This window comes from Electrophorus electricus, chromosome 7 (genome assembly GCF_013358815.1).
Source record: "Electrophorus electricus isolate fEleEle1 chromosome 7, fEleEle1.pri, whole genome shotgun sequence".
Classification (NCBI taxonomy): Eukaryota; Metazoa; Chordata; class Actinopteri; order Gymnotiformes; family Gymnotidae; genus Electrophorus; species Electrophorus electricus.
This window is the reverse complement of record NC_049541.1, coordinates 20,567,022-20,592,387: the sequence shown is the minus strand read 5'-3', so window position 1 is coordinate 20,592,387 and position 25,366 is coordinate 20,567,022. Positions and strand designations below refer to the sequence as shown.

The 25,366-nt window shown below is 40.6% G+C and overlaps 1 protein-coding gene across 3 annotated transcripts in view; it reads left to right on the top strand.

Annotated features, from left to right (window-relative positions):
• The window catches only part of atp2b1a (ATPase plasma membrane Ca2+ transporting 1a), a 36,664-nt gene extending 11,946 nt beyond the window's left edge, over nt 1-24,718 (top strand). For 2 of the 3 annotated variants that reach the window (XM_027029089.2, XM_027029090.2), the window contains 21 exons: nt 294-737; nt 6,721-6,918; nt 7,109-7,366; nt 7,562-7,687; nt 9,496-9,639; nt 11,232-11,270; nt 12,342-12,497; nt 12,684-12,898; nt 13,229-13,471; nt 13,635-13,876; nt 14,136-14,373; nt 14,576-14,755; nt 14,955-15,042; nt 15,172-15,278; nt 15,445-15,636; nt 16,119-16,332; nt 18,004-18,215; nt 18,359-18,466; nt 18,962-19,150; nt 19,639-19,725; nt 22,158-24,718. In XM_027029089.2, the coding sequence (XP_026884890.1) occupies nt 545-737; nt 6,721-6,918; nt 7,109-7,366; nt 7,562-7,687; nt 9,496-9,639; nt 11,232-11,270; nt 12,342-12,497; nt 12,684-12,898; nt 13,229-13,471; nt 13,635-13,876; nt 14,136-14,373; nt 14,576-14,755; nt 14,955-15,042; nt 15,172-15,278; nt 15,445-15,636; nt 16,119-16,332; nt 18,004-18,215; nt 18,359-18,466; nt 18,962-19,150; nt 19,639-19,725; nt 22,158-22,493 (3,765 nt within the window). In that variant the 5' untranslated portion in view covers nt 294-544 and the 3' untranslated portion in view covers nt 22,494-24,718. The remainder of the gene's footprint in view (nt 1-293; nt 738-6,720; nt 6,919-7,108; nt 7,367-7,561; nt 7,688-9,495; nt 9,640-11,231; nt 11,271-12,341; nt 12,498-12,683; nt 12,899-13,228; nt 13,472-13,634; nt 13,877-14,135; nt 14,374-14,575; nt 14,756-14,954; nt 15,043-15,171; nt 15,279-15,444; nt 15,637-16,118; nt 16,333-18,003; nt 18,216-18,358; nt 18,467-18,961; nt 19,151-19,638; nt 19,726-22,157) is intronic. The other variant, XM_027029091.2, reaches the window with a different exon arrangement.
• Nucleotides 24,719-25,366: the final 648 nt, after the last annotated feature.

The following is a 25,366-nucleotide window of genomic DNA, read 5'->3' as shown; positions in this document are numbered from 1 at the left end:
GTTCCTAGTTTCTATTTTTAGGTCTAAAGTAATCTTGCTGAAGTTCGGGTGTTCAGTGTTTCATTTCAAAACATCACTGCATACTTGTGCATATTTTCTTTCTTTTTATGTGTTAAATTATTGTGAGTAACCCCTGGTTTATCTTTCTCTCTCTCTCTCTCTCTCTTTCTTTCTCTCTCTCATCTCTCTCTTTCTCTCTTCTCTCTCTCTCTCTCCTCTCTCTCTCTCTCTTTCTCTCTCCTCTCTCTCTCTCTCTCTCTCTCTCTCTCTCTCTCTCTCTCTCTCTCTCTCAGACCCCAGATCTATATGGCCTGTGTTAAGTGGATCTGTGAGACTCCTGTCAGCATGAATGAATAAGCCTTTTCTATAAGCTGAGGGAAATGGCTTTTAAATTGTGCTGGTCCTACCACCTACAGTCGGTCCTCCTCCTTTGAAGGACGTCAGCTGTTTATGGGAACTACTTGCCTTGCTCTCTTGTGGATTTAGCTCTCCTTTTGGGACGCCATTTTTCCACCATCACAGACGGGCTGTGTAACTGGGCGACATGGCTACTAACTCCTATGCTGGGGTGAAGAACTCTGTGGCAGAGCCCAGTCATGATGGAGAATTTAGCTGCTCACTCAAAGAGCTGTGCTCTCTTATGGAGCTGCGGGGGACTGAAGGAGTGCAGAAAATCCAGGAATCTTATGTGGATGTTAACGGACTCTGCAATAGACTGAAATCCTCGCCTATAGATGGTACATATGCTCTTCCTGCAACTGTATTAATTTAGATATATCTGTATCTAAATAGAAAAATTCTCCCTGTATTCATATTTTCCAAAGGAGATTTTTGTTGAGCCAATGAGTGAGTGAGTATGTTGCAGTGCAGACAGAACTGTGCAAGGTAAGTGTCAGAGCCCTTACTCAGGGGTAGAGCTGAAGTGATCTCTCCCGTAAAAGAAACTGAGATTTTGGACTCGCTACATCCAAGATCAGGAAGGTCAGTGTAGGACACTCCACAGCGTTTGCTGAGACAGTCACACAGTCCCTGCTCTGAAGAAGCCATTGAAAGATGTGTAATACTGATGTATGCTTTTAAATAGCAGGCAAAATGAACCAAACATCACTGTCAAGAAGAAAAAAACAACAACACTTAAGCAATACATTCCGTGTTGGAAGAAATCAGCAGTATTGCTACTAAACATGCACAGGTCTAAAAAAAAATGTATCTGCTATTTTCTGTGTGTTTAAATTCGTACTCATTCAGAACTTTTGTGTTGCAGTCACAGTGTAGTATTGAGTCCCTCTGTTCCCCTCCCAGTCTCTCTCTCTTTTTCTCTCTCTCTCACTCTTCCCCCCCCTTCCTCCATCTTCCTCCATCTCTTTCTGTGCCTTCTTCTTGCCTGTATCCCAACCTTTCTTTATCCCTAAAAAGACTAGAATGGCATAATTGCTGTGTTGCTAAACCAATTACATTTTTTTTTATCTCTGTCATCATCTCCTGCTAAGAGGGTGAAAGTGGCAGAAGGAAAAGCACAAAATATGCAGTACGCAGCATAGTGGCTTGCCAGTGTACAACAGTTGCAGCGGTTTACTACCTCTTTATAGACACTGCTTAATTGCAGGCCTGAACTTGATTGACCTGTTGGCGGGGGGGGGGGAGGTTTGATTATAGATTAAAACCGACATGTTCACAGAGGCTTTTAAAAACATAACTAACATTGTGAAACATGGTTGTTTAACACATCAGTCTGCTTTAAACTCAAAAATCAAAATGAGTAGTTCTGGGCTATTTTATAGTCTACATGGCAACTATGATGAGTACATGTTTAAAAAAAAGGCTACTATCTCATTCATTGTTCAAGAATCTGCCCTTAAGGCACTGCAGTCTAAAACTGTGTTTGTAATAGTATATCCTGCAGCACAGCCTGACTCTTGGGTTACTCACTCAAATAACAAAGGCCTGTAGGGCAAATTACTAATTACAAAGAGTACAGGATAACAATACAATGAACAGCAGAACACAAGGTCTGTCTGAATACCGAGGGCACGTCCCAAAACCACCACCTTGTCTCCTTTCTTCGTTTCCACTCTTCATTGTTTAATTCAAAGTTCATGTAGCAGATGAAGGGAGAAACGGAGCAGACTTGGGGAGGGCATGAGGAGCAAGCATGCATGTGCATCGGTTCATACTAACTTGCTTTAGGCCATCGTGTGTGAGCGTGTGTGACATCATGGAGCAAGGGAGTGCTCTTAAAGTACACAAATATCGACTTTGTGCTGACAGCTGACAGGTGAACGCTTAAACATCTGCTAGAAGCGTTGCAGCACTGACACACACAGGTCCTTTTAATCACAGTATTATTTTAACTTTTATATTTCGAAACTCAAGGTAAAGGCTACCTCCCATTGGTTACCTGTTGTATTTCATCTGTAGAAAACGGGAAATATTGCTGCAGAAGTCTGTCATGAATACAAATTAACCAAAGTTCTTTAAGAAGGAAAGTAATGTGAGCTCTATGTGGAAATAGTGGATGACTTCATGAAATAGTCATGACTGGGTGTCACCCAAAGATGCAGTTGTCTTTCACAAAGGATATACTTAAGAATCCTGTGCCATGCCTTTGCTGAAGCAGATATCTGAAGGAAGCCTTAGTGTTTTCCAACTGTCACTTTTGATATTGAGACAGTACTTATATAGGCAATTTTAAAAGAGCCCATCAGGTTTTGAGTGTTTGGAGAGAATGTGTTTTCTTAGTGTTGTATTGCTGTATTGGCATCTACAATAAAGATATTAGAATATCAGTAATCTAGTATTAAATATTCTAAAGTCAAAAGACATTAAGAATAGCATCTACCATTGAGCAAAACAAAGTCCACATTATGCAAATGTTCTGAATCATAGAAATTTCCAGTGAAGGTAACACTAACCAGTGAGGTGTTGGTGATATATTTTATGTGAATGTTTTTATGCATGACAGGTGCCCGTGCAGTTTGATGATTCTTCTTTAAATGAAAATGATGCATACTTTAAGCATTAAAATGGTCAAATGTTTACCAGAGTGGTTTGTTATAGCACTGACTATACAATTGAACAACTGATGTTCTGTAGTCCTTTTCTCTGAGCATAGATGTTGGGAGAATATACTCTCATTGCAATTTTCTAGTTGAATAAAAGGTACTCTTATAACAGTAGAAGGTACAGGACAAGAGGTTGCACATATGATTTGGGATTACACTCGTAGTAAAGTCCATTTCGGCACCTAAAACAGGATCAGCAAGTTTATTAATGATGAATATGTAAATGAATGCACTTAAGTGCTGACTGAAATGCTGGCCTGTCTTCTAAACATCCTCTTTACTGGCTCCTATATTTGCAAATGTTCAAAGTTATGTAACTATTCATAAAGCAGCATGAAGTTCAGTTCCATGTCCCAAAATAACACAACGGTCACAGTTTGCCACAGAAATTATTTTATGAGTGAAACATTCATACTGTACTACCGCTTTGTTCTTGGGCTCAGTGTGTGTGATGTGTCCTTGTGCATAGACTAAACTTGTCTGATGCTGAGTTGGAGTGGAGTTTTTCTGCCTGCAAATGATGAGGCATTCCTTCAAAGCATGCCTTGCCCCTTGGCCTAAACACTGATACTGATATGACACAGCCAATACACTGTTCCAGGGGTCAGGCCTACAATGAAATCCCAAATCCATTCTGCCCCTCTATCTTAGCTCTATAGTAGCACCCTGCTATGTATCTAAACTCTTATGATGTATTTATAATGCATGATGTACATCTTAATTAGCTCATTCAGGTTTAGCATTGTCAATTAAGCAGTCAGTCAGAATTACAGGAACTTTGACAATTGAGAAGATGTTTGTAATTAATAAGTAGGTCATTTCTCAGTTGCAAAGCAAAACATTTTTTAATCATGTTAATTTTTCAAGTCATGCTATTTGGACTTGATATCTTGCTATTCAGTAGAATCCAATTTTTATAATGAGGATATATATCCCAGAATGCTCAGTTCTTTCGTTCCATGTTGTAAAAGGCAGGAGATTTGCTTCCCAAAAATGCTGTTGCATTGTAATAAGACATGACTGCACTATGATGACATTACTACACTATAGTGGTGGTAGAGAATGTATTTTGTAAAATCTGGGCTCTTATTCATGTGAATAATGGGTTGGTCTAATTTTTCAGTGCTGTGGCTAGTTTTTGGAGCAATTTAACTAGAAAGATTGAGAGTTAAATGCAATTCTTATGTGCCTTTATAGCGTTGTCTGCAACTTTGTGTATGTTCGACAAATAATTTATGTAGTTCAGTTTTATACTTAAAAGTAAAAGCCATCTCATTTAAAACAGCCTACAATTAAAGTGTATTTTGTAGAGTCAGTGATTTGAATTTATCAGTCACCAAACTAAAAAAATGATTACTGCTAATTTCAAGATTTCTAATTAAAACACAGTGCAAACACAAATGCTACTACACTGTATTTAAACGTAAATGTGACTAAATTACGTTTTTAATGCAAATCTGTTGTCGTGTTGTCACACGTCACAACCCCCCCCCCCCCCCCACACACACACACACACAAACCCCCACCCCTTGCTCCAAGGGGCTTTAATCTTCAGTTACTGCTGCTTATTTGTCTAATGCAAACGCAGAGAAGAGGAAGTGTTTTGGATAAATGGAATGGTTCTTTGCTGTCAGCAGGTTCCCATTGGCTGTGGTGAGAGTTGCTGTGTTTCAGGCTGGTAGTGCAGAATAAAGCTTTTCATTGACATGCAAGATCTGAGTCATCAGCAACTCAGCACATGTGCAAGAAAAGGTAGACATGATGTGTCCTATTCATATGTTCCTGGACACACATGCTTAAAACTGACAGCTACTGAATCACATCCATCATCAGAACTGGATTTGGTGGTGAGGTGAAATGCACCAACATTGCAAACCTGTCATCTCTTATATTTTTTTTATCAATTTATTTTGCAGGTTTTTAATGCAGCTAAATGACAGTTATTCATTTCATCAGTTTGGCTCATAGCATAACCTTGGTCTAGTCTTGGGGCAAAATATGACTCACAGAATGACCTAAAAGTTATGCTTGAATAAAAGTATGTATGCAAATCTACAGAGAAAGAGGATCAAAGTGAGAGAGAATGAGACAGCTGACCTGGGACTGCTGAATAATAAGGATTATCGTCATGACAGTAGGCTGTGCTCACCAGGACAGTAACCCATTTAACATGTAGACCAGATAACACAGGCATACACAGGTCCCCAGTTATCTCTGCCTCAGTGCTGGTGAAAAATGTGAATCAGGTAAAATTCCCACCTTATGAACTCTTTAGGATATGAGTTCATTTGAAAACAGGGTTATGTAAATGAATGGCTCGGAGGCATTTCCTGTGTGTCAAATTATGCAACAAGATTGTGCAGTTGCTTTCAGCATCAGATGGGGGTTACTTAAATTCTTTGTCAGATTGCTTTAGTCTCAAATCCAAGTTTGTAAGCCTTTGTTGTACTTCTGAAAATCCCGCAATTGGAAAGTATAGATATTTCAATAGTGATAAGTATAGATATTTCAACAGCGGGTTTGGTGTGTGTGTGTGTGTGGGTGTGTGGGTGTGTGTGTGTGTGTAAAAAATATATAGGCTATATAAAGAAAGGCAAAAATGCCTTTGCAAGAACAAATTGTCCCATTTCTATATGCTGCATTGCTATGAGGACTGAAGCATGAAGATGGAGAAGCTATGGTCAGCTGTATATACTGGTCATAAAAAAAAGAACTTAAAAACTTTTTACAACTTTTACAAATAACAAATGGGAGTGGGGTTCTTATAAATAAGCATGAGCATCCATATGGAGCTAGTACATTTTATTTTTAGAATTGTCATTGCTGTGATTCATGTTCCCGCCACATTTTCTATGAAGGTAGCAGGTCCTTTGTTGACACATTTTACTTCTTAATAAAGATTTTTAGGACTGCAGACAAGTTGATTGTCGAATAATCATATTCCCAGCAGCGAGCAGCGTACCAGTCGATCTGTACCGTTTGCTAAATATCTTGAGCGTATTGTAACATTGTAAAAGTGCTCTGTTTTTCCTCCATTGAAATGCTTGAAAGTATTACACCCTAAAACCTTAACAGTGACAGCCTATTTGATTTATGTTGTTTTTCAGATTATATTTAATCAAGTTCTTGTATGGCAGTACATTGTAGTAGACAGATTTGCACATTGTTTTTACACTCTTCATCTATTCCGGGACTGATCGATTCGGTTTTGAATACTGTAGTTCTATAGTTTTATATGAGCGGTACAAGACAAAAAATAAGTAAATGATGACAGGAATTGTTAGCAACATTTGCCATGTAACTTCAAATCTAAGCAAACCAAGTATGAATAAATTCTTTATTACTCATATTTTGGATAAGTGGACGTTCATCATCTGCATTAGGATAAGTGAAAATTGATTTCTTTTGGTTGAACTTCATACAGGCAGTGCAATATAATGCAGTATTTTTCTTTGGTGTCTGACTACTGCTCATGGAATTTAGGCCATTATCTTATCTAAGGACTTATTGGTTTTAGAGAGTTAAAGCAGTTCACTCTCTGCTTTTTATTTCTGAAGCTGCAGCTAGCTCAGTGCTCCCTCATATATACAGATAGAGACTCTGTATTCAAAAAAGTTTGAAATGATGATCTGAATTATTGTTTTTCTCTTGATTTCAGGTTTAAGTGGATATCCTGCAGACATTGACAAAAGGAAATTAGTGTTTGGACAGAACCTTATACCTCCAAAAAAGCCAAAAACATTTCTTCAGTTAGTATGGGAAGCATTACAAGATGTAACATTGATTATTCTAGAAGTGGCAGCCATAGTTTCATTAGGCCTTTCTTTTTATAGACCTCCGGAATCAGAGGGTACAAGTAAGTTCCCTTTTGTAAGTTTATGTATTCAGTGCTTGGCTTAGAATGTGTATTCTTAAGTCAGATGTAATTCAGTTTACAAATATTGTTTTTATAGTCACTAGATACTGAGCAGAACAGTTGTTTTTTGAATAGTGTATTGCTGATCTTGATTTTGTGTGTGTGTGTGTGTGTGTGTGTGTGTGTGTAGACTGTGGGAAGGGAACAGGAGGAGTGGAAGATGAGGGTGAGGCAGAAGCAGGTTGGATAGAAGGAGCTGCTATCCTCCTGTCTGTCATCTGTGTGGTGCTAGTGACTGCCTTTAATGACTGGAGCAAAGAGAAGCAGTTCCGTGGCCTACAGAGCCGCATTGAACAAGAGCAGAAGTTTACAGTGGTGCGCAGCGGGCAAGTCATTCAGATCCCCGTTGCTGAAATTGTAGTTGGGGATATTGCACAAATTAAATATGGTAAGATCACATACTGCAAGGACCAGTTATTAGCTACCTATGTTTTCATTTTTATACATTTATTTTAACCGTGACGAATATCGAGTCATTCTCAGAGCACATGATTCTGTACAAAATATAAAGGAATGTCTCACTAGCTGTATTCAGGCTATAAGCAAGTATGTTGCCTTGCCTACAAACCTCTTTGTTATACAGGTGACCTCTTACCTGCTGACGGCATTCTCATCCAGGGGAACGATCTCAGAATTGATGAAAGCTCTCTCACGGGCGAGTCAGACCATGTGAAGAAAACTTTGGAGAAGGATCCTATGCTGTTGTCAGGTATCAGCCACTGTTAATGGTCTCTGTTAATTGTGAAATTATAGTTTACAGTTCATGTCTAATGGTGGTATTTGTATTGATTTGTCTTTTCCATTCCACTATTATAATATAACCCTAATAATAATGGGTTACAGCTTATAAAGAGTTTAATGAATTTATTGTTTATTGAAATTGAATATCATAAAAAACAAGTAATTAAATATAATTTCTTATTTGGCTATTAAGAATGTTCTTAACGTAAATGTACAAAGTATAGGTGTCTTGAGTATTTCAGTAGGGAACAAATATTCCACTGCCTTAGGATAATTTCTGCAACTAAACCAAAGGACTGTCTGTAAATTATTTCCAGGATAACAGAGCTGTCAAATGCATTGATGCACCCATCGCTGTAAATAAGCACACACACATCCTGCTGGGGCATCTCTGTCATTTTGATATGGAAAGTAGACAGTTTATTTGACTTGGAACAACAGATGTACAAATGAAACGAGAACGTATGAGGAATGTAAAGACTATGCAAAATGATCAGAATCAGTTTAAACAATGGTAATCAGCTCAGTTTATTGTGGCCAGCTGATTTGTGCAATAATAACAACAGGCCAGTTAATGGGAAATTGATGCCTGAAATTAGTGGTTGTCATTTAGTTTTTTGTTAAATATGAATTATTAAATATCCGTTAATGTGTAGTTACTACATTTCAGATGAGCACTCTTACTCTTTTAATAGGCTCTTATTTGCATGCCCAGTCATCATGACTTCTTAAACAGCTCTGAGTTCTTTTTAGCTTTAGCTAAATCAGAACGATGGATGTAACTCGTGGGACAGACTCTGGCTTACAAAGCTCTGTTGTCTTCTACGGAACTATTTCTCATCTCTTCCTAATCCTATTTTATTAAAGTTAGTTAATCCACTGATTGATAGGGCTTGCACAAGTTTCTTAAGCTGCTTAAATTACTCAAATTTTGTGCTTAAAAATTTAAGTGCTGGAATAATGGAAAATCTTCTAAAAGAAGTGTTCCAAATTAAAATGGGACGATCGGAGTCTTCTGATGCACTCACTCTGGCTTGCACTTCATAGAAGTTTGGTTGCTGGTTACTCGGGTGAGCTACCTGAAACGATGATGACATGGTGAATGCTGAATTAGGTTGTTGTGCTCTAGCAACTGGCTTTTGTCAGCTAAAATGAATGGGCACTGGTAAGAACTTTGACACTGGAAGTGTACGCTGAAGTGTCACAGCAACCCGTGAAGCAGCTGTTGTCCCATTAGAATTCATCTTGAGAAAAGACTGAGAGATTAAGTTCTCTGACAGAGTCCTCTCTCCCACATGTGCCTTCCCTTGCGTACTGCGGTTATAATGTCCTCCTCCCCTAAGCTTCCACGCCCTCACACAAGAGGCCACAGTAGCCAGTGCTGGGACTCTGCTCTGGACCTTCCCCTGGCCCTATCACCGAGGTCCAGCAGCTCCAGACTGACCCTGCAGCATTAGCAGAGGAAACGCTTTCATTGCCAGTAAACCCAGAGCCCAGAATGAATGTGATATGAAGGGCAGTTTCTTTGGAACGTTGGGGTCATCTGACAGTTTGTGCTAGAATGCTGAACAGTGACAGCCCATATTTAGTTAGCAGATACGTGGAAATGGGCAAGCGTGTTTGTGTGTGTGTGTGTGTGTGTGTGTGTGTGTGTGTGTGTGTGTGTGTGTGTGTGTGTGTGTGTGTGTGTGTGTGTGTGTGTGTGTGTGTAGGCTGTTGTGTTTATTGTATTTGCAATTGACTGGCATGCCCTCACCTGTGTCATCCTGTCTACAGGTACCCATGTCATGGAGGGCTCTGGAAAAATGCTCGTCACGGCTATTGGAGTTAACTCACAAACTGGAATCATCTTCACCCTACTTGGGGCAGGAGAGGAGGATGAAGACGAGGAGAAGGAGGAAAAGAAGAAAGCAAAAGAACGTAAGAAAGAGAAGAAAAGTACGTTGTTGTTGTTATTACTAAATGGTGCCCGTCAGCCCTCCTTTGGCAGTGTGGCCTGTTTTAAAATAGATCACCCATCTCAGTCTTTTAGTTTTTCAGTTTATAGCTGTGCTGGTGCTGGTATTCAGTTCCATAAAGAAAAGCTGTTATCTAATTTAGGTGTGTTGGCTCAGTACTAGGAATGGAGTTCTGGTGCTTGAGCCTCAAACGACTCCAGCGATGTCAGCCTTCCTTTCCGGCTTTAATGTGCTCATTTTCCTGCACTGAGCTCCAGCTCAGTCACCGCACATAGAAAAACACTGCGCTAGCTATCCTTGGAAACAGCAGACAATGGAAGTCTGCCTTTTTGTTAGAGTTAAAAGCCATTGCACTCAATTTGTAGAAAGACTTTTCTACAGCCTTAATGAACAGGTCCCACCTGTATTATAGATTCTCAGGTCCAGACTTTGAAAATCACAGGTTTGCTGCTTGTTCCCTGTAACCTTGCAAATGATTTGCCGTTTCCTGTCAGTAGGCTGTTGGTGATGCCTCACTTTGGCCTTGTAAGTCCTCAGACTTCATATACAAAGAGCAGAACATGAATTCAGCCGACCATGAATTAGCCCGATTCTATTCTCCCTCCAACAAGCTTTTATGCTCCTCTAAAGGGCAATGTCCCTTAATAAGGCTGCAGTAAACATTCTTGTGCCATTTTTTGGTTTTCCAGAGGTTAAATGGGTTAGATTATTTAAATGGTCCATTTTTTAAAATGTTTTCTGAAAAAGGACTGCTTGTTTAGGGGGAGGTATTTTTGTTATTTTTGATTTCTCTGAGTGTGTTTAAGTATTTTGACATTACATTATTCCATACAACGAATGAACAACAAATGCATTTGTTTTGTCAGAATAAAGATTTTTGTTTCATCACGCTTGTTGGCGTTTCCCCCCTGAAACTGTTGAGTTATGGACTCTTTACAGTATTTTCATTGTTAATATACACAGTTTCAACTCTTGTTCCTAATTGTTTTGCCACTGCAAACCTTCAGGGGCTGAATGAATTTTTATTTAGATTTCTTAATTTTTTTCTTTAGTATTTAACGTGTCTTCTTTAAACAGAAACCATTCACACCCCTAATTGAGTGTATTGTGAGAGTTTCTGATGCCCTCCATTTACTAACAGCCTTTTAATGAATATTAGAAGCTTACAGTGCACGTGTTAGCAGTTCCAATGAATGCCTCTAGATATTTTAATAGTTCAGTGCTCACAGAGGTTGAGGCACCAGTTGTGGTTCAGTGAACACACACATCACCACTGTGTGTGCGCGCGTGTTTGTGTGTGTGTGTGTGTGCGCGTGTGTGGGTGTGAGTGTGTGGGTGTGTTTGCGGTCTGGTGGCAGTAGTTGTACATTTTTATGCTGTAGCACACATTTGTTGTTCACACTCATAATATTAAGCACTGTTCTTCAACTATGTACCAGGTACAACAGAATCATCAGTATATTGTTAATAAATAAATAATAAGTAATAACAAATGTTTATTAATTAATAAATAAATGTTTTTGAGTGTTTCTGGTGTCCTTTTTCTCTCCACAGAGAAGAAGCAAGATGGCTGTGTGGACAACAAAAAGAAAGGTGTGTAACCCTACTGACTTAACTGCTTAACAAACAACGTATTGGCTTAGCTAGCAGACTCTGATGTACTGCACCTTGCATTTGCCTTCACCCATTAGTACTATTGGATAGTCATTAAACCTGCTGTGTGTGTGGGTGCGTGCGTGCACTTTGTCTGTAACAAGTGGGTGCTTTTATTTGAAATTTTGAAAACGGAAACCTTTCACTATCAATCAGCAATCAGCCAGTCAGAGAGCTGCATTAGTCACTAGCTAGTGCTAGTGTTGACAACAGAAGTACGTTTGTGTTACTGGGTTTATGTTTGGAGTGGGAGTAGGACTGCATGTATTTAATGAAGCACTATACACTTTCTCACTCTCACCATCATGTTGCCAAGAATGAGACCTAATCTCTCAAACTAGGATTAAAGCCTGATTTTATCACACTGATGATGGTTACAAGTTGTTATGGATCAGAGATCAGAGTGCAAACTTGCAAATAGCAACTTTGTTTCTCTTCGGTTACTTTCCCAGAATTGTGTATGTGACTTTTTTCTTTTTTTAGTGGTTTTTAATGAACTAGTTACTGTGATGAAAGTTTCCACTTAAAGCCCCTCCTGGAAATTGTGGTATAAAAAAATTCCACTTCATAATTACCTTTTTTTTTTAATTTTTTTAAATTTTATTTTTACATTAAAATAAAAATTTGTTATTACAACGTAACTTAATTTTAGCCTATTTGTTACTATTTAGGAATAGAGTTGTCTAATCGGATTTAGGAAGAGAGTTGTCTAATCAGAGCTCTGAGCAGACATCCTAGTTTTCCTGTCCCTGTTGTGTGTATGAGACTGCAGTGCATGCATGAACAAGGCCAACTGGCTAGCAGAGAGCACAGAGGGGCCCTACGGTCCGTTCCTCCCGGTGGGAATGAGGCCAGCTGCCTCTGCTGGGAGCCCCAACCTCGGACAGCATATGGCACAGTTGAACTTGAACCTCAGACGCAATGAATGGGGGGTGTTGAGGGTGCCTCTGACCTGGCCTTCCCTGATCCTCAACTTGGGTTTTATAGCTTTTCTCTCTTTTGCTCTCTCAGCTAAAGCCCAGGATGGCGCTGCAATGGAAATGCAGCCACTGAACACTGAGGAAACGCGAGATTCAGAGGAGAAGAGGAAAGCCAACTTGCCAAAGAAAGAGAAATCTGTACTTCAGGGAAAGCTGACCAAACTAGCTGTCCAAATCGGCAAAGCAGGTCAGAGCATTTTACTTTACATATTAATGGCCAAACCTCCCGCTTCCCTTCTCTAATTTTAGGATTCGTTATTGCTGGTTATGATCCTGTTGTGTCATTGCTGAAGCTAAGGTCATGGTGCTGTTTGTGGGTTGTGGTTTGGGTATAGCATTGGTTTAAAACACTGCTTGTTTCTCCCCTGTACAGGTCTGGTGATGTCTGCCATCACAGTCCTAATCCTGGTGGTGTTGTTTATATTGGACACCTTCTGGGTTCAAGGCCTTCCATGGGAGCAGACCTGCACACCTGTCTACATCCAGTTTTTTGTCAAATTCTTCATCATCGGCGTGACTGTGCTGGTAGTGGCTGTCCCCGAGGGCCTACCTCTCGCTGTCACTATCTCTCTGGCTTACTCTGTCAAAGTACGTTCCTCCAGCTTAAATCAGGCTCAGTAATCTCCATGGCTTCTCCTGACACAGGGCCTTAAGATAGCCTTGCATTGAGTTTGTTAGATCCACGTTAGCCAACACATCATTTTTGCCACTCTGGTTGGCTACACTTTCTTTATGTAGCATTAAACTGGCTCACCTGTGCTATTGCCAGTACAGTAATGCTATCCAGTGCCTTTTGTCTAACATGGAATTTATGACTTTATGATTTCTCATGATTGAATTTTGTTCTGTTTATATGGTGCATGTTCCCATTAGTAAAACCATATTTTTTGTCTTTTTGTATTTGTTTTTCTTGTTTAGAAAATGATGAAAGACAACAATTTGGTGAGGCACTTAGATGCCTGTGAAACCATGGGCAACGCCACGGCCATCTGTTCAGATAAGACAGGCACTCTGACCATGAACAGGATGACTGTGGTGCAGGTGTACATAGCAGACAAGCACTACAGGAGGGTCCCTGAGCCAGAAGTCATCCCTGCCACCATCATGGATCTTCTCCTTCTGGGCATCAGTGTCAACTGTGCTTACACCACCAAGATCATGGTGCGTGTACCTGCATCTGTTTTGCACAATACAAACTCTACTTCTCTACTCGTATGGTGGGTCAGTAAAATGCATGCCTTTGTTTTTGATGTGTGCTGCTTCTGATGTGCGTGGGCGTGTGTGTGTGTGTGTTTCTCTTCTTTCCAACTCTGTTGTTCTATAGCCCATGGAGAAGGAGGGAGGACTACCTCGGCAGGTGGGCAATAAAACTGAATGTGCCTTACTCGGCTTTCTGTTGGACCTGAAAAAGGACTATCAAGCAGTCCGCAACGAGATCCCTGAGGAGAAACTCTACAAAGTTTACACCTTCAACTCTGTCAGGAAATCCATGAGCACCGTGCTCAAGAATGCTGACGGAAGTTTCCGGATGTTCAGCAAAGGAGCCTCGGAGATTTTACTCAAGAAGTAGGCATCCCTTCAACCAAAAGCCCAGTTCTGTCTTTGCACTGTTGGATCTCTCAAAACTCATAACATTTCTACAAGAAGCAGTCATGGAGAAGCGAGCAGAGTCTGCGCTCTCAATAAGCAGACCAAATGCTTTCCTCTTTACTGATTGATTTTCCCAGAGAAATAAACTCTTTGGACGTTCGCTACCCTGTTTTGGTGACCGCTTTTCTGTTTCTTAACTTTGTCCCTCCATTTCTTCTACTCTCCTCTTGTCCAGGTGTTATAAGATTCTGACGGCAAGTGGCGAGGCCAAGGTGTTCCGGCCCAGAGACCGGGACGACATGGTGAAGAAAGTGATTGAACCCATGGCTTCTGAAGGTCTGAGGACAATATGCTTGGCCTACAGGGATTTTCCCGCCAAGCACGGAGAGCCAGACTGGGAAAATGAGAGTGACATCCTCACAAGCCTCACCTGTGTGTGTGTGGTGGGCATCGAGGACCCTGTCAGATCAGAAGTACGACCTCAATATTGCCACTAGATTCTTTTCTACCCACGGCTGAATAGAACTCATTTATGTTCTATTGTATTTCATTTTGAAGGTTGATGGTGATGAAGTGCTTACTGCATGTCCATTTATGCTTGACCTTAAAGTAAAAGACATCAGTGGTGTCAGACTGTAGCGGTTTTCAGCAGTCTGACCAAGCTCTCTCACTCAGGTCCCTGATGCTATTAAAAAGTGCCAGCGTGCAGGGATCACAGTACGGATGGTCACCGGGGACAACATCAACACAGCCCGTGCCATAGCAACCAAATGCGGCATCCTGCAGCCTGGAGACGATTTCCTCTGCCTAGAGGGCAAAGAATTCAACCGGCGGATACGCAATGAGAAGGGAGAGGTGAGTGTCACCTCTATTTCTGTAGGACTTTTATTCTGTACAGAGACTCCTTAAAATATTGTTACGTCCTGTGTTTGCTTATTTGTGTCATTGTTCATGTTTTGATTTAAATCACTTTCAGTCTGGCAACTGAGCAGGCAGTCTCCTATCCTCTTTGTTTGTTTGGGAGATGTAATAACATGATTTGCCCCGTTTACAGATTGAACAAGAGCGTATTGATAGGATATGGCCTAAACTCAGAGTCCTAGCAAGGTCTTCACCCACAGACAAGCACACATTAGTTAAAGGTATGCTATTTTCTCATGCCTGTACTGTTAAAGGAATCATAATGTGACCTGATGTGGAGTGATTCAGCCTGAGAAAAGATGCTGCCCATCTCAGATGAGGTTTGCCAACACCATGTCTTTTCATTACAGGTATAATTGACAGCACTATTTCTGAACAGAGGCAAGTCGTAGCAGTGACGGGAGATGGCACTAATGATGGCCCTGCCTTGAAAAAGGCAGACGTTGGATTTGCTATGGTATTTTCTTTAAATGAATAACTTTCTACTAGAATTAGTATTTTGGTAGACAGCATTACATTTCACAAGGATGTTAAGTAATGTAAACCTGTTTATTGCATGTTTATTCTCATCTGACACATTATAGTGGGAATACATGCACATAAATATTTTCGGTTGTTCTCAGGGCATTGCTGGCACAGATGTGGCTAAAGAGGCCTCTGACATCATTCTCACTGACGACAATTTCACCAGCATTGTCAAAGCAGTTATGTGGGGACGCAATGTGTATGACAGCATCTCCAAATTCCTCCAGTTCCAGCTCACCGTCAATGTAGTGGCTGTGATTGTGGCCTTCACAGGAGCCTGCATTACACAGGTAACACGCAAGTTCTTGACTGCACGCAAGGAACAGTAGGGTAATATGGAGGATAATCAGCTAAAAGCAATGGAAGATCTGTTGAAGGAGGTTAGTTCGACCCCAGCCACTCTGGAAATGAGTGGGAAGCGAGAAAGCTGGCATTATCTTTGTTACTTTGCATTAGATGCCATTCTGCTGGCAAACGTTAGCATGAATTATTTTAGAGTTATTAAAAAATCATAAATGGTCAAAGGGTGTCAGGTTAAACAGAATAATATCGTATGCTTTATACACTGCTTGTCTTGATCTACTGAATTATTAATTAAAACAAGTTTAACCTACAGCTGTTAGGTGATTACACTCAAACAGCAACCTTGCTAGAGACATGCATCTTAACTGGTTTAACTCTCTTAAATTACTTCCTGATGTAAATCATACAATGACCAATAAATAAACTTTTTTTTTTTTTTTTTCGTCTCTCCCTCCTCTCATGCTGTCAGGACTCTCCTCTGAAAGCAGTGCAGATGTTGTGGGTTAATCTGATCATGGACACCTTTGCCTCACTTGCCCTGGCCACTGAGCCGCCGACAGAGTCTCTGCTGCTGAGGAAGCCCTACGGTCGCAACAAGCCCCTTATCTCCAGGACCATGATGAAGAACATCTTGGGTCATGGAGTCTACCAGCTCACCATCATCTTCACTTTGCTGTTTGCCGGTAAGAGCCAACGACCTGAGTGCTGACAGCTCTTAAACTTCAGGGGGCAGCATGTTGGTGATGACGCTCTTATCTAGAGCAACTTGCAGAAATGCTTTGTCATTTACTTATAGAAGACATCACAAGTGTCATAGCTTGTTAACTTATGTTGCTACATAGATTGCTAGTATTAGTTTTCATTAGCAAGCAAGCTTCGGTTTTATAATTCAGCTATAGCAGCGAACTTTAGTTTTATAGTTCACATTTATTTGTGTAGAAATCTTACATGACAAATACATAATTGAACTTGCTGATTTTTTTTAATTTATTTTTTCTAAACATCTTTTGCCATCCTAGACATTTTAAAATGACTCGATAGCTAACTGTGGGTTGTAAGTGATGAAGCACATTGCAGTGGGTTTATCAGATTGTGCTGTAATATGACAGACAGACGAATGAGGTGGTTTGGGAAGGATGATGTGGCTTAGGATGGAAAAGGAGGTGGTCTAGGAAGGATGATGTCGATTCTGATTGGACTGGGTAACAGAAATGGTCAAATTTAAGTGTAATCAAGTTTATTCATAAGTGCACTTAATGTAATAATTAAGTTTCTCCATTTCATCAAAGTATATATTAAGTATATATACTTGAGTATCTCCATTTCATCAAAATTCAAACTTTATGTATTTTTACCTAATGAAACTACATTTGATTCATGGAGTACGCCATTAAACTGGCTTTTAACAAGTTATAACAACCCATACACAGGAGGGGAAGGTTGTGTTTGTGGAGTTTGTGTCTGACTTGTTTACAATATTTATTTTAAAAAGGCTATGACCAATGGAGTGCATGATGGTTAACATTTTAAGATGTCTTTGAGATGGATGGATAAAGAATGACCTCTGAACAGCTGTCCATGTAGGTATTAGTGGAAAAGAAATCTTACCATCTTCCCATTTCAAGCTAGTTAAAAACAATTTAATTGCAAAATGTAGGTTAAAAGTGTTTTTCACAGGCCTGGCCTAGGCGGTTTGCAATATTTATTTGTTTTTTGATATCCAACTATATTTTGAAGATGGGAAAACAACTGAATAGCTGAAAATTGTTTGCAGAAGTCACCTGAGAGCAGGGGCCTTGAGCACAGGCTGATGTAGCACAGCAGAAATCAAGTGTGTGGGAGCAGTTTACATTATAGGATGATGAGCATGTCTAAACATGTATATATACTTATAATATCAGTATACTATACGGTAGATATTGTTATATGTAAGATTAGTGATCCCTATCCAGTAGTTGCTCTTTTTCAAATATCTATTGGCATATTTTGGTTATTTTGTGCTATCACCTGTATACAATATCAATTCATCATTGTGACTTACTGGATATAACTTATTTTGAACACACATGCTTACGGTAACATCGTGGTTATTTATGATGTGTTGATGATTTTGTTTTGAACTGTGTTTTTGATGACTAGCATTCAGATACTCTCTTGGACACATCAGTGAGCGTTCAAAGCCTTTAAAATGTCTCTGCGGTCAACCCTAGTATTTACTGTATAGTACTGTAATTAGATTTGCGTTCGAGTCCTCACCATAATCCCACATCACTCTTGAGTGCGGCAGACTGGCTAGGATGCCACACCTAAAAGAAGGTTCTGTGCTCCAGGTGAAGGCTTTTTATCTGTCATAGGTGAGAAGATGTTCGATATAGACAGTGGTCGTAATGCCCCTCTCCATGCGCCCCCCTCTGAGCACTACACTATCGTCTTCAACACCTTCGTCTTGATGCAGCTATTCAACGAAATCAATGCCCGTAAGATCCACGGCGAGAGGAACGTGTTCGATGGCATCTTCAACAATATGATCTTCTGCACTATCGTCTTTGGCACTTTTGTCATCCAGGTGAGTACTGAATCAAGTTGGAGGTAAAAAAGAAGAGAAGGACAGATCTATCCTTTCAAGAATGGTGTTTTTGGAATAAAAAGCTTTACTTGGAAAAGCAAATGTGTAGAAATGTGATGCAAATGTGATCCATCTCTTGTCAGATTGTAATTGTACAGTTTGGAGGAAAGCCTTTCAGCTGTGTGGGCCTTACCATTGACCAGTGGCTGTGGTGTGTCTTCTTGGGATTTGGCTGTCTGCTCTGGGGACAGGTACGCTTGCAGTTGTCCTACAAAATGCAAAAAGCTTTCCTACCCCCCCCCCGCAAAAGAAAATTGTGAGTGTAGTTAGTTTTCCATCTTACTGATATGCACCAAATGCAGAACATTTCTGAAGGAGTACCAGAGTACTGGATTTTCATATGAGAAATGGCCATGTAAATATGAATGCTTTTCTTGGGCAGAACTGTCTGGGATTCAAGACCACAGCAAAATGGTTTGGGGTTTGTTTTCTTGTGTGTACGTGGGCTGCTTGTAATTATGCTATGGTGTAACACTGCTCTCTTGTGGCCAAACTGTACATTTGAGAAGACAACCATGAATACAGTTAAAAAAAAAAATTGGTGGGGGGGGGGTTGTGGGGGTTTTTTTGTTTGTTTTTTGTTTTTTTATTTAAAGTATTTTACATATATATGTATATATGTGAGCCCAAGGTGAGTAAAAAAATAAGTAAAAATGGCAGTATTTTGTGTTTTTGTTTGTGTGCAGGTCATTTCCAGCATCCCTACCAGTCACCTAAAGTTCCTTAAGACGGCAGGTCATGGAACTCAAAAGGAGGAGATCCCAGATGAGGAGCTGGAGGACATGGAAGACCTGGATGAGATCGACCACGCTGAGCGTGAGCTGCGCAGGGGGCAGATCCTCTGGTTCCGAGGCCTCAACCGGATACAGACTCAGGTAACCTCAGCAGGCCCCTTCCTCTCCCTCACCGCCACTACGGTAGAGCCCAGGAGCCCCAGATTATGTCCCTCTACTCTTGGCACTTTGCTGTCCTTTAACTTGCTTTGTGCAAAAGCACTGTTGCTCGTTATAGTTGAATTTAGCCAGTGTCTTCTTGTGCCGTTAATTATTTTAAGGCAGATTTCCAGTGAAAATGAAAATTAGCTTTTTAATACTTGAGAGGAGGATTTGCAATACAATTGGTCTGTGGAATGAGCTGGTTGATAATGGAAGCAGGCAATGGCTGGCATCAACTATCTTCCATACAGTGCCTTTGTTTATCTCAGCTGCTACTGTCCCTTTCCTCTCTTTATATGGGTGCCCCCCTTTTTCTGTCTTCCCTCCCGCTTCTCTCACTCTCTCTCTTTCTCCCTCTCTCCCTCTCTGCTCCTCTCTCCTGTGTGCGTTCTTTGGGCCCTCCTGTCATGCTCTCTAATTCTTTGCAGATGGATGTAGTGAGTGCGTTCCAGAGCAGCACTTCCTTGCAGGGGGCTCTCAGGCGTCACCCCTCCAGCGGCAGCCAACAGCACGATGTAACCAATGTTTCTAGCCCTACACATGTAGCCTTTTCTACTGCCACTGCCTCCAGCCCAGCTTCTGCCACTGTGGGGTGTGAGTGCGTGTTTCTTAGTGCATGACAATTAACATTTCCTCCTTCACTCGCCTAATGTTCTACATTCTTCTCCTAATGTTCCTCTCTAAAAATATATATATATATAAAGAAAGAAGAAAAGAAACTGAATAAAGAGTGAGTCAAAAAAATACCCACCACATTGCTTCTTAATATGAGTGTTGTTTTTATATGGAGATATCTGTGTGCATTGTTCTGAGGCCAGTGAGGCTGAGGTCTCTGTGTCCTTGTACCGTTTGATGGCTTTGGCTGGGATCCACAGATAAAGTGTGTAGGCGTTCTAACAGGTCCACATTGTGTCTGTGTCTGCAGCTGCTGCTGTGGCCTGGCGTCTTCCTCGCGTGGCGTGCTCACTGGGCTCTGTGACTGCTCTAGTCCTCTGTGTGTAAATGTTTTGAGTATATGCCCATGGTCACACTGAAAGCCAGATCAGTCACATGACTGCTAAAATCAGAAATTAGCCTTACTAAAGACAATCTTCTTTGTGTTTTGTTTTTGTTTGTTTGTTTTTTAAAAAAAGTTTTCTCAGGCAGTGGAACTGACTTGCTCTGCCAACCTGCTGTGCATATTCCAGGCTTCCACAGGCTTTTCCTGCTGCCTCCTGAAACATCCGTCAGCCCTTAATTCTACTCTGAGACACAGCTGAAGGCCCAGCACTCTGTCAGACACTGCTGTACCGAATGTAACACGTGCTGCTTCTTTCCATACCTTCTCTCTCTCTCTCTCTCTCTCTCCCTCAGGTCCTCTAGCGCTCTCGCTCTCTCTCTGTGTCTCAGGTCCTCTAGCGCTTTTTTTATTCTGTTATTTTTGCTACTTGCGGCGTGACTTAATTTCACGGAGTCGTGGGCATGTCCATTTGTTCAGTTTGCGAGGTGTTTTGAGGGTAATGGTATTAGTCCCAGCACATGTGCGGAGTCTTGTTTCCTCTACACACTCCTGCATGTTCCTCTCCCCCATGCTGCACCACAGAACCACGGATCCTGTGACGGCTGTAACTGTGTTCAAATGAATGATTTGATTATCTCTGCTCGTTGTCTTTTTTTTTTTTTTTTCTTCTTTTTTTTTTAACATTTCCATGCAAGGGAAACACTCTAGAAAGTACCATGCCTAAATCATAATCATATTTTCACAGCTTTTTCTATAGGTCCATCCTGGTTAGAAATTCTTTGCTCTTCATTATATGACTGTTGTTTGTCTATTTTCAACAAACTTCAATGACAATGGCTCTTCAATGACAAATGTCTATTCCTAGGTACCATTGATCGTGGTCTCCTGATATATCCTGGACATGTGATCTAACCTCCATTTTATTTCATCAGACAATCTAGTGGATGGTGTCTTGCTGTAGCCAAAGGGTTCTTTTTGTCTACAAACTGGTGCCAAAAAATGAAACCTGTAACACTGACTCCAACACGTTCCTCTTTAGATTCTGTGAAATGTGTCATGGGCTATACTCAAAGGTTTACTTCTGGTGGAAAAAGAAAAGGTAGCTCCGCTCTGCATGGGTCCAGTGTTTTGTCTGTTTGTGGAATTACTCGTGCTGTACAGCTTCGACCTGCTTGGCTGCTCAGAGTTTTCGTATCAGAGCCATAACTGGCGACTGACGACCCCCAGTCCCCCTCACCAAAGCATGTTCAAACCAGTTAACCTCATGTGCTGAGTCGTGTCCTCTCGGTCTGTTACATACCTCTCTCTCTCTCTCTCTCTCTCTCTCTCTCTCTCTCTCTCTCTCTCTCTCTCTCTCTCTCTCTCTCTCTCTCTCTCTCTCTCTCTCTGTCTCTCTCTCTCTCTCTCTCTCTCTCTCTCTCTCTGTCTCTCTGTCTCTCTCTCTCTCTCTCTCTCTCTCACTCATGCTGTCTATCTCTGTCTCTGTATTTTCTAGTTTTCTTTTTCTCTTGCTCTTGTATGCATTTTGATTAACTGGACACGTTTTTTTTGAGAGTTTCTTATGGTGTTACTAAGAGGATGGTAAAAGTCTTTCATGGTTGTTTTTTTTTTATGATTTTTCTTTTTTTTTTTCTTTTTTTTTTTTATATTTTTTATTTCAATAAAACTTTCCCTTGTCAGAGAGTGGAACGAAAGAGACGGTTTCTCTCAGAAGGGTAGAAGGAGCTTGCGGTAATATGGGAATCAGGTTTTTACTCACCGCTCCTAGTGTATGTCTTCCCATAGCTCACACCCTCAAACTCACTTCACCTTAATCACAGCCAGTTTCTTTGGCTATGGTTTGACCTCTGTATAAAATGGACAGTGTGACCTTTCATGCCTGCCTGTGCATTTTGCCGCATATCCACTTGGAGCTTCTTAGCTGACCATGCTTCTGTTTTCCCACAGATCCGAGTGGTGAATGCATTCCGTAATTCCCTGTCCCCCTACGAGGGGCTGGAGAAGCCTGAGTCACGCACCTCAATCCACAACTTCATGACCCATCCGGAGTTCCGGATAGAGGACTCAGAGCCCCATATCCCCCTCATCGATGACACAGACGCAGAGGACGAAGGCCCAACAAAGAGAAACGCTACGCCCACGCCCCCTCCTCCTCCTTCTCCCTCATCCAATCAGAACAATAATGCTGTAGACAGTGGCATTCACCTCTTCATAGATGCCAGCATACCAGCCACACCCTTAGCCCCTGTCAGCCCCATGCACAGTCTGGAGACGTCTCTCTGATCGGCTCCGCCCTTCCACACACTGCCCTTTGCCACCCCTCACCTCTTCAGAGGCTCTTGTAGCTCAGTGGACCCGTGGACGTGCAGTGGAGCGGAGCATAATCTGGGAGCTTAGCTTGTGCTTGACTGATACAAGAGCAGGCATTCATCAAAATGTAGAGTTTTGTTGTGACATGACTCTAGTTTCTCCCTTGTTTGAATCCCCTTGGAGGGGGGGGGGCAGGTTCTCTGTTTCTACTTCTACTTATAGAAATCTTTTTCTCTCCCCTCTGTGAGTGGAGGGGTTACAAATTTAGATTGAAAGTGACCTGTATTTTTTATTATTGTTATGTTGTTATTTAATTATTAATATTCTAATACAGGAGGCAGTCCTCTCCATGGCTTGCAGATCAATTGTAAGAAACTGACAAACCTCTTGGCTTCTCTTTTTCTGAATGGTGGTGTATATTTCATTCTTTGGCCCTTCCTCATTCAAATACTTTAATTTTTGCTCTATTTGGCTGTTAATATTTTGAATTATTTATGTTTTTTTGAAAGCAGGTCTGTTTACAAAGTTTGTAGATACTTTTTTTCTTCTGTTGGTGAAGGAGATTCCTGATGCAGAAAAAACGGGGACAAATGAAATCAAATAAGAGTAATATTTCAGATACTGCTGTATTTTCAGGAAAAAGGTGTTTCTATGGAAACTGAACTATTTTTGCCTGCAAGTTTTATTTGTTATATATTTGTGGATAAATAGAACCTTCTAGCCAATTAGATAACACTAAGGCTTGTATATCAACGAACAGGTGTTGAGGTCCATTACTGAAGTTAGACAGGTGAAGACAGGGATACAGGTAAGGACCTTTGTCAGTACATTTCCTTAGATATTTACTACTGCATTACTTTAAGAGTTTCAAAGCTAATTTTTCATGTTTGTGGGAAATGCATTGCATTTCCAATTCACAGTTCCATCATTCTTGGTTGTTAAAGAAAGTCATCAAAATGGTTGTATTGAAGAAGTTTCATCTTGATTTGAAATGATTTTGAACCCAAGTCAGACACAAGTCAAACTTTATACTTCTGTAGTAAGATATGACACAGGTCTGCTGCAGACATTTCAGTCTCCACCAGTGTACAATACTGATGTTCATGAACACAGAACAAATTAATTGAAAAGGATGCAATCTATAAAACCTGAATCTAAGATTTTTTTTTTCTTTCAATTCAACTTTTCTTTCAGGCAGAAAAAGGATATACAAATTGCGTTTAATTTTGTGGGTTTTCTTTTTTGGAAACTTCATATTTCCCCTTAAGATTTCTGGTTTGTTGACATTACAGGAATTGAAAACAGCAACACACAAAAACTTTGTATTTTTTCCTAATTGTATTCCATAAATGTTCCAGTCATGAAAAAGAATTGCTGCAATTGATTTGATTGTAGAATATATTTGACACCTGAAATACTGGAAACACACACACACACACACACACACACACACACAAAAACACTAAAAGAAAATGGAAAAGATTTTTAAAGCACAGGGTACTTTATTTCAACTCCCTTTGGAAATTTTGATACAGACCATATAAATAAGGCTTAACTTTGTATTTTTATGGAACATACAGGACATCTTTTGACCTGGTGAACCAGATTTGGGGAGATTTTACACAAACTGTAGTTGGGGTGGGGAGCTTTTCCAGCAAGGGTTGTGATTGGTCCCGCTACAAATCTATAACTCAGGGTGGCTGATCGTGTGACACAGGGTTTAAGGAGACACCTGTGGTCAAATACTAACACTCACTGCTTTTCTGTTTAGATTAGCTCCCTCTCCCCAGTGCCCCGCTCTTCAACTCACAGCAGAGTTCTGGTTTAGACCATTCAGGTCTGCAAGGGAAAAGGTGAAGACAGAGAAGAAAGGGAAGCGTTGTTCCATCAGTGCATCCACTTTTTTTCCCCTTTGGATTTATTAAATGAGAAGAGCTGTCTAGTTTGCTATTTAGGGAAGATGTGGAAGGAAAGCAATCCATGTGTTTGTTCTGAAGCATCTTCCTGTAACAGGGATGAATGTTTTTCCATCTGTTTTATGGATTTATTATTTTTTTATCTTAACATTTGGAAATAAAAATACTTCATGTCTGTTTATCTTGAGCAATGTAAATGGTTATTGTGATTTCAATTTACATTTGAAAGTTGTCGAGTAATGTGTATGGTTTTTAAGAATAAAAAATGAATATTTAGCCTAATCTAAGGGCCATGTTTTTTCCCTGATGTTCACAAGTGATCATGGTCCTATGAACTCAATTTAGGAAAGCCATCCTCTTTGTCCCGTAGTAAGCATAAAATGACTGCAGATTCTTAATGCATTTAGTTTGTTTAGTGTTTTTCCATTAAATAAGATACTAAAAATCCTTCCTGGAAATCCCAAAATGGAGCTTGGCAATTCCTAAAGTTTGGAAGGAAAACCATGCGGGAAGCCCTTCGGATTTAGCTGATGTATATTCTGACTCTGCAGTGTTATTCCTGCAGCCTACTGCATCCACACCTACACATGGACTCCTGTACTCCAGTCTTAGATGGTCAGTAAGATGACCCTCACAGCACGAGTCTCACAGGATTCCCAACACAAATTCAGGAAATTAACTGGCAACCTGTTCTCCTGAAGGCTCTTCTTGGGATTTAAATTAGCCTGGTTATCGCTAAAACTGACACGATTCAAATTCTGCATTAATAGCAATCCGGTCCCATCACTACTAACAGTGATTAAACAGGTGAATGAGAAATGGGTTTGTGAAAACCCAGGAGTCATTTGATCCTTTATCTTCTCAGCTCTTCGCACAGAGACGTATGGGGATTCTGTTCAGAAAGAGTACCTGTCAACTGTTCAAGAACTC